The 14,942-nt window shown below is 34.7% G+C and overlaps 1 protein-coding gene across 1 annotated transcript in view; it reads left to right on the forward strand.

Annotated features, from left to right (window-relative positions):
* Positions 1–14,716, forward strand: part of Usp12-46 (Ubiquitin-specific protease 12/46) — a 179,285-nt gene extending 164,569 nt beyond the window's left edge. Inside the window, exons 8-9 of the mRNA XM_090396425.1 lie at positions 4,790–4,933; positions 13,837–14,716. Of these exons, the coding sequence (XP_090252551.1) occupies positions 4,790–4,933; positions 13,837–13,938 (246 nt within the window). The 3' untranslated portion in view covers positions 13,939–14,716. The remainder of the gene's footprint in view (positions 1–4,789; positions 4,934–13,836) is intronic.
* Positions 14,717–14,942: the final 226 nt, after the last annotated feature.

The raw sequence follows: 14,942 nt of genomic DNA on the forward strand, positions 1-14,942 counted from the left end.
AAGAAGGTGGCAAAATATTCTGGAGGGTGTTGAAGAAGCTTAGAAATGGAGGAAAGAGTGCTGCAAAAGGGGTAAGAGATGATAAAGGTGACATGAAAACGGGAGAAAAAGATATCCTTGAAGTATGGAGTAATTACTTTGAAAAACTGCTAAATGAAACAAGCAGTGATGACAGCACAGTGGTAAAAAAACACTGACCAGGCATGCAGTCAGGAATACGTATCCATACTTGAAGTGGAAAAAGCCATCAAAGGCTTGAAATGTGGAAAGGTAGCAGGAGTAGATGATATTCGACCAGAAATGCTGAAGTATGGTGGTATAAAAGTCTTACAGTGGCTGCACTACATAATTCAGAATGCCTGGACAGAGGGACGAATTCCTGATGATTGGAGTAGAGCTCTCATAGTACCCATATATAAAAAGGGAAATAAAACTGAATGTGAGAATTACAGAGGTATTTCTCTACTGAGTGTTTCTGGTAAGATATATGCAAGTATACTTGAGAAACATTTGAGAAGAATTGGGGAAGAAAAGCTTGGTGAAGAACAAGCTGGATGTATGTCAAATAGAGGCTGTCAGGATCAGATCTTCACTTTACGACAAATAGTGGAGAAATCATGGGAATATTACAAAGATCTGTATTTAAGTTTTGTCAATTTGGAAAAGGCATATGACAAGGTGCCAAGAGAGAGAAGCTATTCAATACGCTACAGTTATATGGTGTCAATGGGACATTATATCAAACAATACTTAGTCTTTATTTGAGTTGTAAGTCAGCAGTTAGAATTGATGGAAGTACAGGAAGATGGTTTAATGTTAAATCTGGTGTGAGACAATGATGTACATTATCCCCCTCTGTTATTCATTATCTATATGGATTACATTATGAAGGAAAGTGGTATTAAACATGATATGAAAAATGGAGATGTTAATGTCAGTTCTTTGCTTTATGCGGATGATGTTATACTTCTAAATAAATACGCTACAAGTCTGCAAGATTCACTGACTAAATTTATTAACTGTGGTAATAGATATGATATGAAGGTCAGCAATAAAAAGACAAAGACAATGAAAATAGGCAGAATCATTGAAAATGTCAACTGTGTTGTGAATGGAGAACCTGTGGAACAAGTAAAACATTTCAGCTACTTAGGCACGATTCTTAGTGAAGATGGTAAATTAAATATAGAAATAGTCAACAGAATCAACAAAGCTGGTATGGTAGGAAGTCAATTGAATAAATTCGTATGGAATAAGAGAGAAATTAGTCGGAACGCTAAATTAGCTATATACAAGACTGTTCAAACCAGTTTTAACTTATGGATCTGAGAGCTGGCTCAGAAGTAAAACACTTGACCACAGATATGAGAGTTCTGAGAAAGATTAAAGGCGTGAACAGATGGCATCAATGGCAATATCATATTAAAAACCAGGATATTAGGAAAGAACTTGACATTGTCGGCATCCAGGAATGCGTTAGCAAAGCTGATCTCAGATGGTATGGTCACTTAAACAGAATGGGTGAGGAAAGATTAGCAAAACAAGTGTTCTCTGCCAGGTTTGCAGGAAAACGACCCAGATCAAGACCAGGATATAGGTGGATTGGTATGGTACAATGTGCCTTAGATGATAGAAATATAAGATCTGATAATGTTGGAGTCTTGACAAGTAACAGACTGATTTGGAGGAAAATTGTAGATAGGAAGTTAGTAGTGCTGTAAATATTTCGTGTAATACTATCATATCCTGTACACCCCTTGAGGGAACATGGCAGGAATTTGATGATGAAGTAATGTTTACAGCCTCTTTCATATCTTGGAGCCATATTTAATACAAAACTTCCTATCAACAACATTTTACTTCCATATTTATCTGGTATTTGTTAGGTCTACACCATTAGGCTGTAAATGGGTTATAGGTATGCTGCAAGATATTAATGGTTGTAAATTTTTTAAAGGGATAAAAAATTGAAGCCTTTGGCTCTTCACATATCTAATAATTTAAAACCATTTTTTACAGCCATTTGAAAATTTACAACAGTTGAAAATATATAGGAATGTCATGCGAGTACTTTGAGTACTCTATTTCAGAGAGTGCTCAAGGGACTGTACCACATAGCACCTTCCCATTAAATAAGAGTCTGATTATTATGTTGGGTATTAAGTCTTAGGTGCTAAGTGGTTTAAGCTCATAATTAGGCTTAATGGAATGAGTACAGCACAGAGAAATAATTAAATACAGTTTTGATCTTTTATTTAATATAAAAACTCAGACTCTGCCTGAAATCTTATAAAGGACAACTTCTGTGGCTTTTGTTGACTAGCCTTGGCTGTTGGGTGAGAAGTGTAAAAAATTAATGTTTAGCAATCTTGGGAGGTTTAACACAACCTTATTTATGTAGATTAGATTGAGTTTTTAAATCTGTTGCTAACTCTAAAAAAAATCTTTCAAATTTGTATTTGCTACAGTGAAGCATAATATGTAGTATGTTTTTCCATTTGATTCTCTGGAAGATGTTGAAGGCATGGTCAGCTAGACCTGACTGACCATAGTCGTCGCAGCAGTTGCATTTCAAGTGTTCTCTAAACAGATGTTGGGACCTCTTAGTTTATCCATAATATGACAAGAGACAAGAACCTTGAAAACACCTGGAGCAGATAAGGAATGGAAAGAATAGACCTCTAGGAGAGTGAATAATAGCAAGCATCATCAAACGAGGTTTGAAGCAGTGCAGAGAATATATTTCTTTAAGACTTTGAGTCCTAGACCTATTGTAAACATATATACATATCGATGTATATTTACGTCGATAGGACTCAGTGTTAAAGTTCTGGCTATTTCTTCTAAGGTTCCCTATATCTAGGGAATAGTAATTACTATTCCCTATATCTAGGGAATAGTAATGATTGGAGAAACAACTTTGTTAATCTTTTTGGCATTGTAGACCTGTTGGACAGGAAGTTATCACAAATAAAGGAGAGTTCAGCTGTGAAGAAAGCTTGATTGGAAAAGAGATTGGAGGCTTTTGACAAGGTTTTTTATAATACCATATTGTTGGGAGTGGGAGGATAATGGTTAAATTTGTGTATGTATCTACTCATGCAAATTTCTTTCTCTGTAAACTGAGAATGAAAGAGTGCCATTGGGAATTATTATTATTTGACACCTTCAGGGAGTCCAAAGACTCATCGCGGAAGGGCACCTGCTCTACAACGAACCGCAACTACCACCATCTACACCAACGCTATCTACTATCCATATGAAGCAGTATGATTAGTGTCTAGAAAAGGCAGGCTATTGTTATTTTCTTTTCCTATAGTGAATTTGATTCTGGGATGCTGGCTGTTTAGGTGGAAGAGGAAAGAGTAATGTGTCTGAGCCATGTAGCCAAATGGAAATCATCAATGTATCTTAGCCAGATAGAAGGTTTGAGAATGGCAATATTTAGAGCATGTTTTTTTCAGAATGCTCTATATAGAAATTGTCTAGAGTAGGAGAGTAAAGAGTGTATGGCTGTATTCTCTATCTATTTATACACGGTGTCCTTCCAAGTATAAATTGCAAAGAGATCAATGATATCATGGGGTGGGGGGACATTTTTCTGTAAAGTTAGTGTCAGAAAGGGACACTGGTAAATAAAGAAGTGACATTGATGCTAACCGTGATTTAAAACTAAATTTTGGATTGAAAATTTGAAGTCTGTGAAATTTTTATATAAGATAAAATATGGCCAGTAAGTAAGGGTTAAAGATTTAGCTAACTGTTTAACTTGTTTAAAGGAGGAGAGTAAGCAGTATCTACTATTGGGCTTATGAATTTTTGGTAAGCCATATATCTTGGGGAGGAGGAAGACATGACATTTTTAAGAAGTCTTTTTAATGTTTTTTTAGGAGTTACAAGTGATGTGGTCTCTGAGCAATGTATTCATTTTCCAGTTATAATCACTGTTGCAGTTGATTATTTGATGTTATGAACTTGTTTTGTCCACTTATAGACAGAGGTGACATGATTTATGATTATTACTTTGGGAAACTCAGATTGTTCCACTGAGAAAAGATGTATTTCTTCATGGACTTAGTTGCTCTGATTTTAATTCTGAATTACCCAACTGTCCAGCCAGAAGATAAACTTGGTGGATATTTTCATTGGGATGACAACTGGATTTGAATTCTGTTTAGAATGCAGAGAATCTTTACAGACTTTTCAGTAAAAGTCTGTAAAGATATAATATAATAGACTAATAGACATAATATAAATTTTATGGCCAGTTAACCCAGTAAATAAATAAATACCAATATTTTTAGATACCAATGTTTAAGAGAATGTACTTATATCTTGGTCTGATAGATAAAGTATTATGTTTCATCAACAGTTAATATAAACTGTTGAATATAAAATCATTTTTATAATGATTAAAGGGACTTATTTTGAGCTGTGGTTATTTCTAGTTAACATGCAATATATAATTTAATCCAATGTGAAATTATTTAACAAATTAAAAACTTTAAAAAAAGGTACAGGAGAAGTGAGAACTCGAAAATATTTTAGAAAAGACATTTAGTTTTTTTTTTTTAAATGGAAGTTTGATATTTTGGGATATAACATTATACCGTTCCATTAAAAAATTAAAATTATTAAAAAATTATCTGACCTTATCCAAATATTTTCTATGAGTTAATTGGTTTTATATGGTAGTGATAGGGTTTTCCCCATAATTTAGGTAAAAAATGTCTTGAGGGCTTTGAATTTCTGTGTCTGCAATTTATTTTATTTTTTAAATTTTTTATAGTCTGACGATGCCTACAATCCTGACCGGTTATATGATTTAGTTGCTGTCGTTGTCCACTGTGGAAGTGGTCCAAATAGAGGACATTATATTTCCATTGTTAAAAGTCATGGCCTATGGCTTGTCTTTGATGATGATATTGTAGATGTAAGTATTTTAATAGAAAGCAAAGCATTATGATATGCTACGCTTTCTCATTAGAGTAATGTAAATAAAACAAGTTGACTGAAATGATAGATGGCAGTGATTTAAAAAAATAATAATAATAATTGGTCATAATATTTTAAAATTTCAGCATCTAAAGGAATATTTTTTTTTTTTTGGAAGAATATTCCCCCCCCCCCCCTAAAAAAAAGCAGTAGGGATGTGTGCTGTGGTCTTCAGACTTTTTGGAACTCTGAAATGTTTAAGATTATGTATAGTATCCTGAGCAGGACTTTGGTTTTTCTTTCTTTGTTTTTTTCCCCTGCCCTCCTCCTGTAGTCCAACTGACATCTTTTGAAGATAGGATAGATGTGGGGTTGACAAGAAAAAAAAAACACACAAAAAAAAGTTTGGCACAATTCATGGTGGTTTGAAAATTAGCAGCACAGTTACTCATTAAATGGCCACAATTAGTACCTTAAAAATTTCTAAAGGATGCATATTGAGATCCAGTGACAACTTGGAAAAATAGGAACCCAAATATTTTTCTGCAAATGACTTTCATTCGCTCCTACAGTGAAAGCATCTATTAGAAAAAAGAAAGAGCTCAAAATTCTTTAGGAAAAGATCTAGTATATTTTCTTTATTGCAGAATTGAGGTGTGTGAGACCACCTCTAAGATGCCTACTACTGCATAAATTTTGATTACCATATTTACTCGCATATAACTTGCGCTCACATATAATTCGCACCCCTGATTTTACTTTATGAAAAAATAAATTAAAATGTTTCACATATACCTTACACACAAAAAAAATTTAAACATGTTCACGTCAGGGCGATAACTCCCTCCCCACAGTAAACAACATGCCTTCCCCAACAGCCACTATACTACAGATGTAAGAAAAGCAAGTAGTTTTATTGTATCACTGAATAAGGTACAGATGCAGTAAAACCCAGCCTCGCAGCAAATTCAAGGGCTGTCGCTCGGAGTATAGTACCATCGACTGGAATACCTGACGCTCTCGTAGAAACAAACCACTCCACCGCAAGTTTATCCAATTCATCATATGTTGATGTCTGGATATATTTTCGTTTTTTTGACATAGCTCCAGATTGCTTTGCATTGAGTTCAATGCTTGACCTGTTTTTTACTATTGTGTTCAAAGTGGACACGGAGAGACCAAGATCTTTTGCTAATTGAACACGTGTTCCGGCATGCCAATGTATATGTCACACAGAATTGCCATCTTTTCTTCTACCGAAATACATTTTCTGTCTTTTTTCTCCATGTTACTAACTTGGATCATCCACCACCGCAACTTGCAAGCAACTATCACAGGCTAAATTACTTATCAGAAATTCTGCAATATCAATTCGTACTGTGATTGAAAATCACGGTATCGCTCATCACTACTGCAAGCGTGCAAGCCACAGTGATGGCGGAAACAAAACTATAGCTGAAAGCAACACCGCCTAAGAACAGAAATGCACAGATTTCCACAGAAATCTATTCGAAAATCGGTATTGCCACCCGAAAAAAAAAAAAAACGCAAATCACGGGAAATAACGTCCACATTAAGTTGTTAATGGCGGGAAAACAATATATCGTAAGAATATGCCTTACGACGGGACCAACGGAAAATGACGTAAATGGCAGGAAAACGTAAATTGCAGGAACTTAAAAACTAGGTTTTACTGTAATTTTAAAATAAATAAAGTAAAGAAGATATTGTGCACAGTTAGTGTTACTTCCCCATTTGTAATAATGGAAACTTCTCTGAAATTCTCAACACTGTTGAGCACCAAATACTTGTTTAATATGAAAGTAAAGGTGTACCAGCAGCACTTCATTCAGTGTATAAATATTTCAGTAATATAGCAAATGTAAAAGAGAAATGAAGTCATGGAAGAGAACAGCATAAATAACATTAGAAATCTGTTGAAAGAAACATACACAATGAATCATATAATTACCATTATTGTTTTTATATCAATCTCACGTGATGTTTCAAAACTTATAGCAAATTAATGCTAAGCATAAGCAGGTATTAAGAGAGAAGGAATCTATCCTTGAATACTGATCATTTATGGGCATACTTGTTAAGTGTTAGTTAAAATGTCAATTACTACAGCCACAGATATCAATGACACAATGAAATTTGAAGCAAAGTCTGCTGGGTGAAAAGTATTGGTGTTATCCACTCATTATAAGACAATATATTTAGGCAATATGGGAGTGATCACTTATAATATTCATCATTACTTAAAGTATTGATGGAAAATTTTCTAAATAGTAAATGGAACAAAAATTTTTTTGTTACTTATAATGCCATGCCTACATAAAAAAGTTTGCAAAAGCTATTAAAGCTATTGCACATAGTGACTGACATGTTTGGTCAAAGGAAAAGAAGGAATCTGTTCACATGTTTCTCAAATTTCAGGCAGTTTTATGTAACCATGCTGAGGTTTAGGTAGGTCCTTAAAGCTGAGACAGATTATAGGAATAAATATGGGAGACTATTCCTGAGCGATTAATGCAATCTTGGTACTGTTTTAAGCATATACCACTGAATAGCATCCCAAAATATGAAAGATCACAAGAGGAAGGAACCCAATATAATCACTGTAATAAAGGTTTTTCCATATAAACACAGCTACTCGCTAACAGGATGGAAGAAGACCTGCATATTTGCGGTATGCAGAAGCCTGGATAACTTTTCCAATAAATCCTTTCAATCTGTTGCAGGGGAAACTGTAAACCAGTGAAAACATGAACTAAAGACTATTATTCAGGATTACGAACCAAAACATATTTTTTATGTTGATGAAACTGGGCTCTTTTATAACATTCTGCCAAGTAAAACGTGTAGTGAAAAAATAAACATTTTCACGGTGGAAAACTCAGCAAGAGGGTAATGGTTTTGCTCATGGTCAATGCTGATGGATCAGAAAAATTACCTCCACTGGTAATTGGTAAATTTAAAAAGCCAAGGTGTTTTAAGAATGTGAAAAATCTGCCTACTAAGTATGATGCCAACAGCACAGCATAGATGACCAGCAGCATCTTCACATCGACCATGCGTGTTCTGGATGCTAAAATAGACAAATCACCGCAAAATACTACTACTGCTAGACAATTGTCCTGCACACTCTGAAAATCTGCAGCTCAGAAACATTAGATTAGTGTTCTTTCCCCCTAATTCTACAAGTGAGCTTCAGCCATTAGATCCGGACAACATCCATGCATTTAAATGGAAATATAGAAAAACGCTTGTTGAAAAAGCTGTGTTTATGCATGATAATGGTATGGACCCAAAACAAATGACGATATCAATCCTTGATGCCATGCATTATGTGGCCAAAGCATGGTTGCATGTTACTCCTGAAACCATATCCAACTGTTTCCGGAAGGCAGGAGTTACGTTTGTGGAAGAGGAGGAACAACTACAGGAGGAAGAAGAAGATATGTCAGAGCCCAACAACTGGTATGTGATGGATGAGGCTTCCTCATTTCAAGACAATGTTGATGTGATCATATCAATGGTACCAAGTGTAGAGGACATCCTTTCCAACCACCTTGATAAAGAAGAAGTGGTTGAAGAAGAGATCAAGACCCTACCGTCCCTACTAGTAAAGAAGCAGTGGAAGCTATCTCTGTTTTGAGGTGGTATATTGCAAGTGCATCAGGAGACAATGGGGCCTTATACACTGTGGAGAGGCAGGTGGAACTTATAAGAGTGCAGAAAAAGAAAAAACAATCAACAATTAAAGATTTTTTTAAATAGATAAATGTAAGTAATAGTAAATTCATTTCTTTTCGGTTATTAAATTTTGTAATCTAGTATGTATACTCGCATACTAGCAGTAGGTCATCTTTTAGCCTTTTTTAATGATTTTTTACCTTTCCTGCTATTTACACTTTTTTCATCAGTCCCCTAAAAAGTGTAAAAAAGGGGTTTTACTTTATTTCATTTTTATAATTTAAATTTATAAATAATTATAAGGGGTGCTTAAGGGTCAAAGCTGTATAACTGAGAGGAGACCTCCACATAGTCTTTAAAGGAATGTAGAGAACTGACCAGGGCTTCTGACCTAATGTCCAATCCTCACCTTCTCGTGGTGCACCCTGTTGGGGGTATCTACCTGTATACTGAATGGTCGAGGATGGGCTGACAATTTGGGATGTAGCCGACCAAATTGTATTCTTATTGGCTTAAACCAATATACAAAATGATGGTACAACATGACAAAATTTCATGCCGGCTGGGGCATCGCTCAGTTAAACAAGGCTCCCGTTGTTTTCGCCAGGGAACCAGGGCGAACAACGAAAAGTCAGCTACTGGAACAAATCTGAAAGCACACCCCAACTCAAGAGTTAAAGATCGGTACTATCAACATAAGAAGCCTGAATGGCAAAGAAATGGAGCTAGCTGAGGAATTAGGTACCAGATCGACATAATAGGGGTGAATGAAACAAAAAAGACAAAAACCGGTTAGATCTTTCTGAGCAATAAATACAAAATGTTATATTCAGGCAATGACAATCAAGGAAAAGAAGGGGTAGCCATAGTATTCAACACTAAACACGAGGCTAATCTTCTTGAATGGCAGACAGTCTCAAGTAGAGTAATGTGGGCAAATAAGATAATGGGGAACTGGACAATGAGACTTATTTGTGCCTATGGTCCCACAGAAGGCTCTACTAAGGTAGAAGTGGAAGAATTTTTTGAGAAATCTCTAGAGAAATTTACTGACACAATGAAAAAGGAAAAGTTGGTCCTTGTTGGGGATCTAAATAGCAGAGTTGGAAGTGATTGTCAGACATACAAAAATGTTTTGGGAAAATTTGGAGAAAAGAGCAAAGCTAATAATAATGGCAAATACCTGTTGCATTTCTGCTCAGGATATGGACTAGTTATTACTAACACCATGTTCCAACATAAAAATGTGCACAAATTCACATGGAGTGAAGAAGCAAGGAATAAGAAGAGTCTCTTATTGTTGATGGTGATGTTTTCTCCCTGGTGCAGGACACCAGAGTGTACAGAGGATTTGAAATTGGAAGCGATCACTATTTAGTCTTGAGCAGGATAAAATTGAATTTCATATTGAAAAGAATGACATGTAAGAAAGTTTAAAAGCGAATAAAAGTTGAGCAGCTTTCAGATGTGAACTGTAGACTAAAATATACAAATTCAAATTAAGGGGATATTAAATCCCACATTGTTTTAAAACCGAATAAGAAACTCAAAGATTGGAATCAGAGTTTCATGTCGAATATAGTCAACTATAAAAGTATCAGTGGTTACTAGCGTGAGCTAATGCAAGTAGTTCTAGTACGTAGTACAATCTCAGGCAACTCGTTGCAAAGGTGAGGAAAGTTCTGATCGGTAATCTTGGTATTTTCCATAATGTAAAAGCACATTTCCTAGGAAATGTATGCTGTTATTACATTATGGTGGGAGGTCACTACCCAGACCGGTTTCAGCCTTTTTGAGGCTTCATCAGTGAGTAGCTAGACCAAATAGATACCAAAGGGTAAAAGAACTTATATACTCTGCTATACGAGTTGTCAAACAGGTGCAACCATTAAGTTACTTAAATATAAAGAGCCAACACTCTTCATTTCAGCGATATAAACATTATTCAAATTAAGTTGGCTCTTTATATTTAAGTAACTTAATGGTTGCGTCTATTTGACAACTCGTATAGCAGAGTATATAAGTTCTTTTCGCTATACCCTTTGGCATCTATTTGGTCTAGCTACTCACTGATGAAGCCTCAAAAAAGGCTGAAACTGGTCTGGGTAGTGACCTCCCACTATAATGTAATAACAGCTTACATTTCCTAGGAAATGTGTTTTTACATTATGGAAAATACCAAGATTAGCAATCAGAACTTTCCCCCACCTTTGCAACGAGTTGCCTGAGATTGTACTACGTACTAGGACTACTTGCATTAGCTCATGCTAGTAACCGCCGATACTTTTATAGTTTACTATATTCGGCATGAAACTCTCTGATTCCAATCTTTGAGTTTCTTATTCGGTTTAAAACAATGTGGGATTTAATATCCCCTTAATTTGAATAATGTTTATATAGACGAAATGAAGCCAGTTGGCTCTTTATATTTAAGTAAAATACACAAATATTATTGAAGAAAAAATGAAAGAGTTTGACAACAAGAACCAAACCTTGGAGATTCAGGGGCAAACCTTGAAGAAAACCCTGATCGATTCAGCTAGAGAGTTGTGTGGTGAGGTTGTCTGCAAGGATAGAAAAATCAGAACTCCATAGTGGACACAAGAAGTTAAAGAGGCAGTGAAGGAAAAGAAGAAAGCATATCAAATGTTCCTGGCAAATAAGTCAGCTTGTGTTCTTAGAGAATACAGAGACAAATGTAAGAAAGCTAAACACTGTGTAAAACTAGCTAGACAAAAGTCATGGGAGGACTTTGGCAAGAACATAGAAAATAAATGTCAAGAAGGTGGCAAAATATTCTGGAGGTTGTTGAAGAAGCTTAGAAATGGAGGAAAGAGTGCTGTAAAAGGAGTTAGAGATGATAAAGGTTACATAAAAACGGGAGAAAAAGATATCCTTGAAGTATGGAGTAATTACTTCGAAAAACTGCTAAATGAAACAATCACTGATGACAGCAGAGTGGTAAAAAAACACTGACCAGGCATGCAGTCAGGAATATATATCCATATTTGAAGTAGAAAAAGCCAAAGGCTTGAAATGTGGAAAGGCAGCAGGAGTAGATGAAGTATGGTGGTATAAAAGTCTTACAGTGGCTGAACTGCATAGTTCAGAAGGCCTGGACAGAGGGACGAATTCCTGATGATTGGAGTAGAGCTCTAAGAGTACCTATATATAAAAAGGGAAATAAAACTAAATGTGAGAAAAAATTCAGACGTATTTCCCCTGAGTGTTCCGGGCAAGATTTATGCCAGTATACCTGAAAAACGGTTGAGAAGTGTGGAAGAAAAATTTGGTGAAGAACAAGCTGGATTCAGGCCAAATAGAGGCTGTCAGGATCAGATCTTCACTTTACAACAGATAGTTGTAAAAAGCATGGGAATTAGTTGAGAAAGCATGGGAATATAAGAAAGATCTGTATTTAAGTTTTGTCGATTTGGAAAAGGGATACGACAAGGTGCCAAGAGAGAAGCTATTCAATACACTACAGTTATATGGTGTCAGTGGGGCATTATATCAAGCAATACTTAGGTCTTTATTTGAATTCCAAGTAAGCAGTTAGAATTGAAGGAAGTACAGGAAGATGGTTTAATGTTAATTATGGTGTGAGACAAGGATGTACATTATCCCCTCTGTTATTCATTATCTATATGAATCACATTATGAAGGAAAGTGGTATTAAACATGATATCAGAATTGGAGATGTTAATGTCAGCTCTTTGCTTTATGCGGACGATGTTATACTTCTAAATAAATCTGCTACAAGTCTGCAAGATTCCCTGACTAAATTGAATAACTGTTGTAATAGATATGGTATGAAGATCAGCAATAAAAAGACAAAGACAATGAAAATAGGTAGAATCGTTGAAAATGTCAACTGTGTTTTGAATTCGGAACCTGTGGAACAAGTAAGACATTTCAGCTACTTAGGTATTTTTAGTGAAGGTGATAAATTAAATATGGAAATAGACAACAGAATCAACAAAGCTGGTATGGTAGGAAGTCAATTGAATAAATTCATATGGAATAAGAGAGAAATTAGTTTGAACGCTAAATTAGCTATATACAAGACAGTGTTCAAACCAATTTTAACTTATGGATCTGAGAGCTGGGTCAGAAGTAAAACATTTGACCAAAGACTAGAGACCACAGATATGAGAGTTCTGAGAAAGATTAAAGGCGTGAACAGATGGCATCAATGGCAATATCATATTAAAAACGAGGATATTAGGAAAGAACTTGACATTGTCAGCATCCAGGAATGTGTTACCAGAGCTAATCTCAAGTGGTATGGTCACTTGAACAGAATGGGTGAGGAAAGATTAGCAAAACAAGTGTTCTCTGCCAGGTTGGCAGGAAAATGACCCATAGGAAAGACCAAGATATAGGTGGATTGATACCATACCAAGTGCCTTAGAAGACAGAAATATGAGATCTGATAATGTTGGAGTCTTGACAGGTAACAGATTGATTTGGAGGAAAATTGTAGATAGGAAGTTAGTAATGATGTAAATTTTTCATGTAGTACTATCATATCCTGTACACCCCTTGAGGGTACATGTCAGGAATTTGATGATGATGATGAAATAATTATAAATATCTTTATGTTATTATTATAGATAGTTTTTTTTTTCCTGCATTACAACTTTTTACTGAAAAGTATATTCAACTTTACTATCCTGGTTGGTTGAGCAGATAGTGTTTCCTCTCACCAATGAATATGCTTATGGGTTTGAATCTCACTAATGGGCATATATGTTGGTGAATGTCTGTGTATCAGACAATTTTTGTCATCCAGTGTAAGATGACCACTACCACCACCACCCTGCTTATTGGAAGTCCAAAGTGTCTAGAAAAAGCTTCATGTTTGATCTCTAGAGCAGAGATTTTAGATTATTAGATGCTTAGTTCATTTGGAGTAACAGATATGGTGCATTAGTACCATAGGTTTGCAACCTTTCATGGGTGGAATTCAACTTAAAGAAAAACTTTTTTCATCAAGCACATGTAAGAAATATAAAACTTCAAAAAGCAATTTAATGAACTGCCAATGTCACATTCTACTTTCAACCATAGATACCAACACTAAAAGGTCATTGCAACATAAACTAGTTTAAAAAATGTTGATAATGCTGTATTTATTTGTATTCAAAATTTTGGTGCACATGCTGTTTTAAATGGTTCTTCTTATATTAATTTTGATAGAAAATCGATGCTTCTGCAATTGAAGATTTTTATGGACTGACATCAGATACACAGAAGACTTCAGAATCTGGATACATATTGTTCTACCAGTCAAAGGAGTAGTGTATGATTGTTACTACATACATAGTGAGTTGTATGTATGTATGTAATGTATGTAATTATGTATGTATATATATACACACACAGACAGACAGACATATATATATATATTGGAGATAAAACTTCATCTGCTAGCCAAATCTTTTTCAGAGGTCTTGTTTGACTTTTCATTATTCATCACTGGAACTAAAAAATAGAATTTATAACTTGCATATATTTAAAAAAAAATTATATAGACTTTACTTTTAAATGTTAGCAAAGTATAAAAGGGATTCACCGTTTCTTTATTGTTATGTAAATACATTATTCAAATTGTTTATTTATGAAAGATGTTTGTTAAAATGAAGGATGAGGTGTTAAAGGTATTACTAGTTATTTTGATTTAGACTTTTGTTAGTTGATTTTGATTTGTGATATAGGTAAATAAATTGAAATGAAAATTAAAGTTTTTTTTGTAGATTCATAAAATGGCATAAACTGAAACACGTTTTAGAACAGTTTTTCAGCTACACTGTATTATCAGTTAGCTCTTTCTGTATACTTACAGAATGGATACTTCTGCTTCCATAGACAATATTTCAGCTTTTTTACATATTTCAGCTTTTTACTATCACGACAGTTAAATATTGTAATCATGTAAATAATTACAACAATACTTTAGTTATATAATTTCTGATTATGTATGTATATATTATGTATTGGAATACAAATCAAGTTTGAACTTGTGTAAGCCCAATGATGGAAGGAATAAATAAAACATAGGATCAGAAGATTTACAGAATGTATGTTTTGATTATTATTATTTATTTTATTATATATATGATAAGTTGTTTGTTAGATATCAACAGTATGTTCAGACAGCAACTTCTTTATTATTTTTGAGTGAGTTTTATTCAACAAAATTTATTTCTTGTAGATTTCTGCATGACTTTATCAATGATACAATGCAATTCATTTGCTGGAAACTGAATGACATAAACTAACTCAGTAAGTGTTACTCACTTTGG

This window comes from Typopeltis vanoorti, chromosome 8 (genome assembly GCF_054136105.1).
Source record: "Typopeltis vanoorti isolate ZY-2024b chromosome 8, IOZ_Tvanoo_1.0, whole genome shotgun sequence".
Classification (NCBI taxonomy): Eukaryota; Metazoa; Arthropoda; class Arachnida; order Uropygi; family Thelyphonidae; genus Typopeltis; species Typopeltis vanoorti.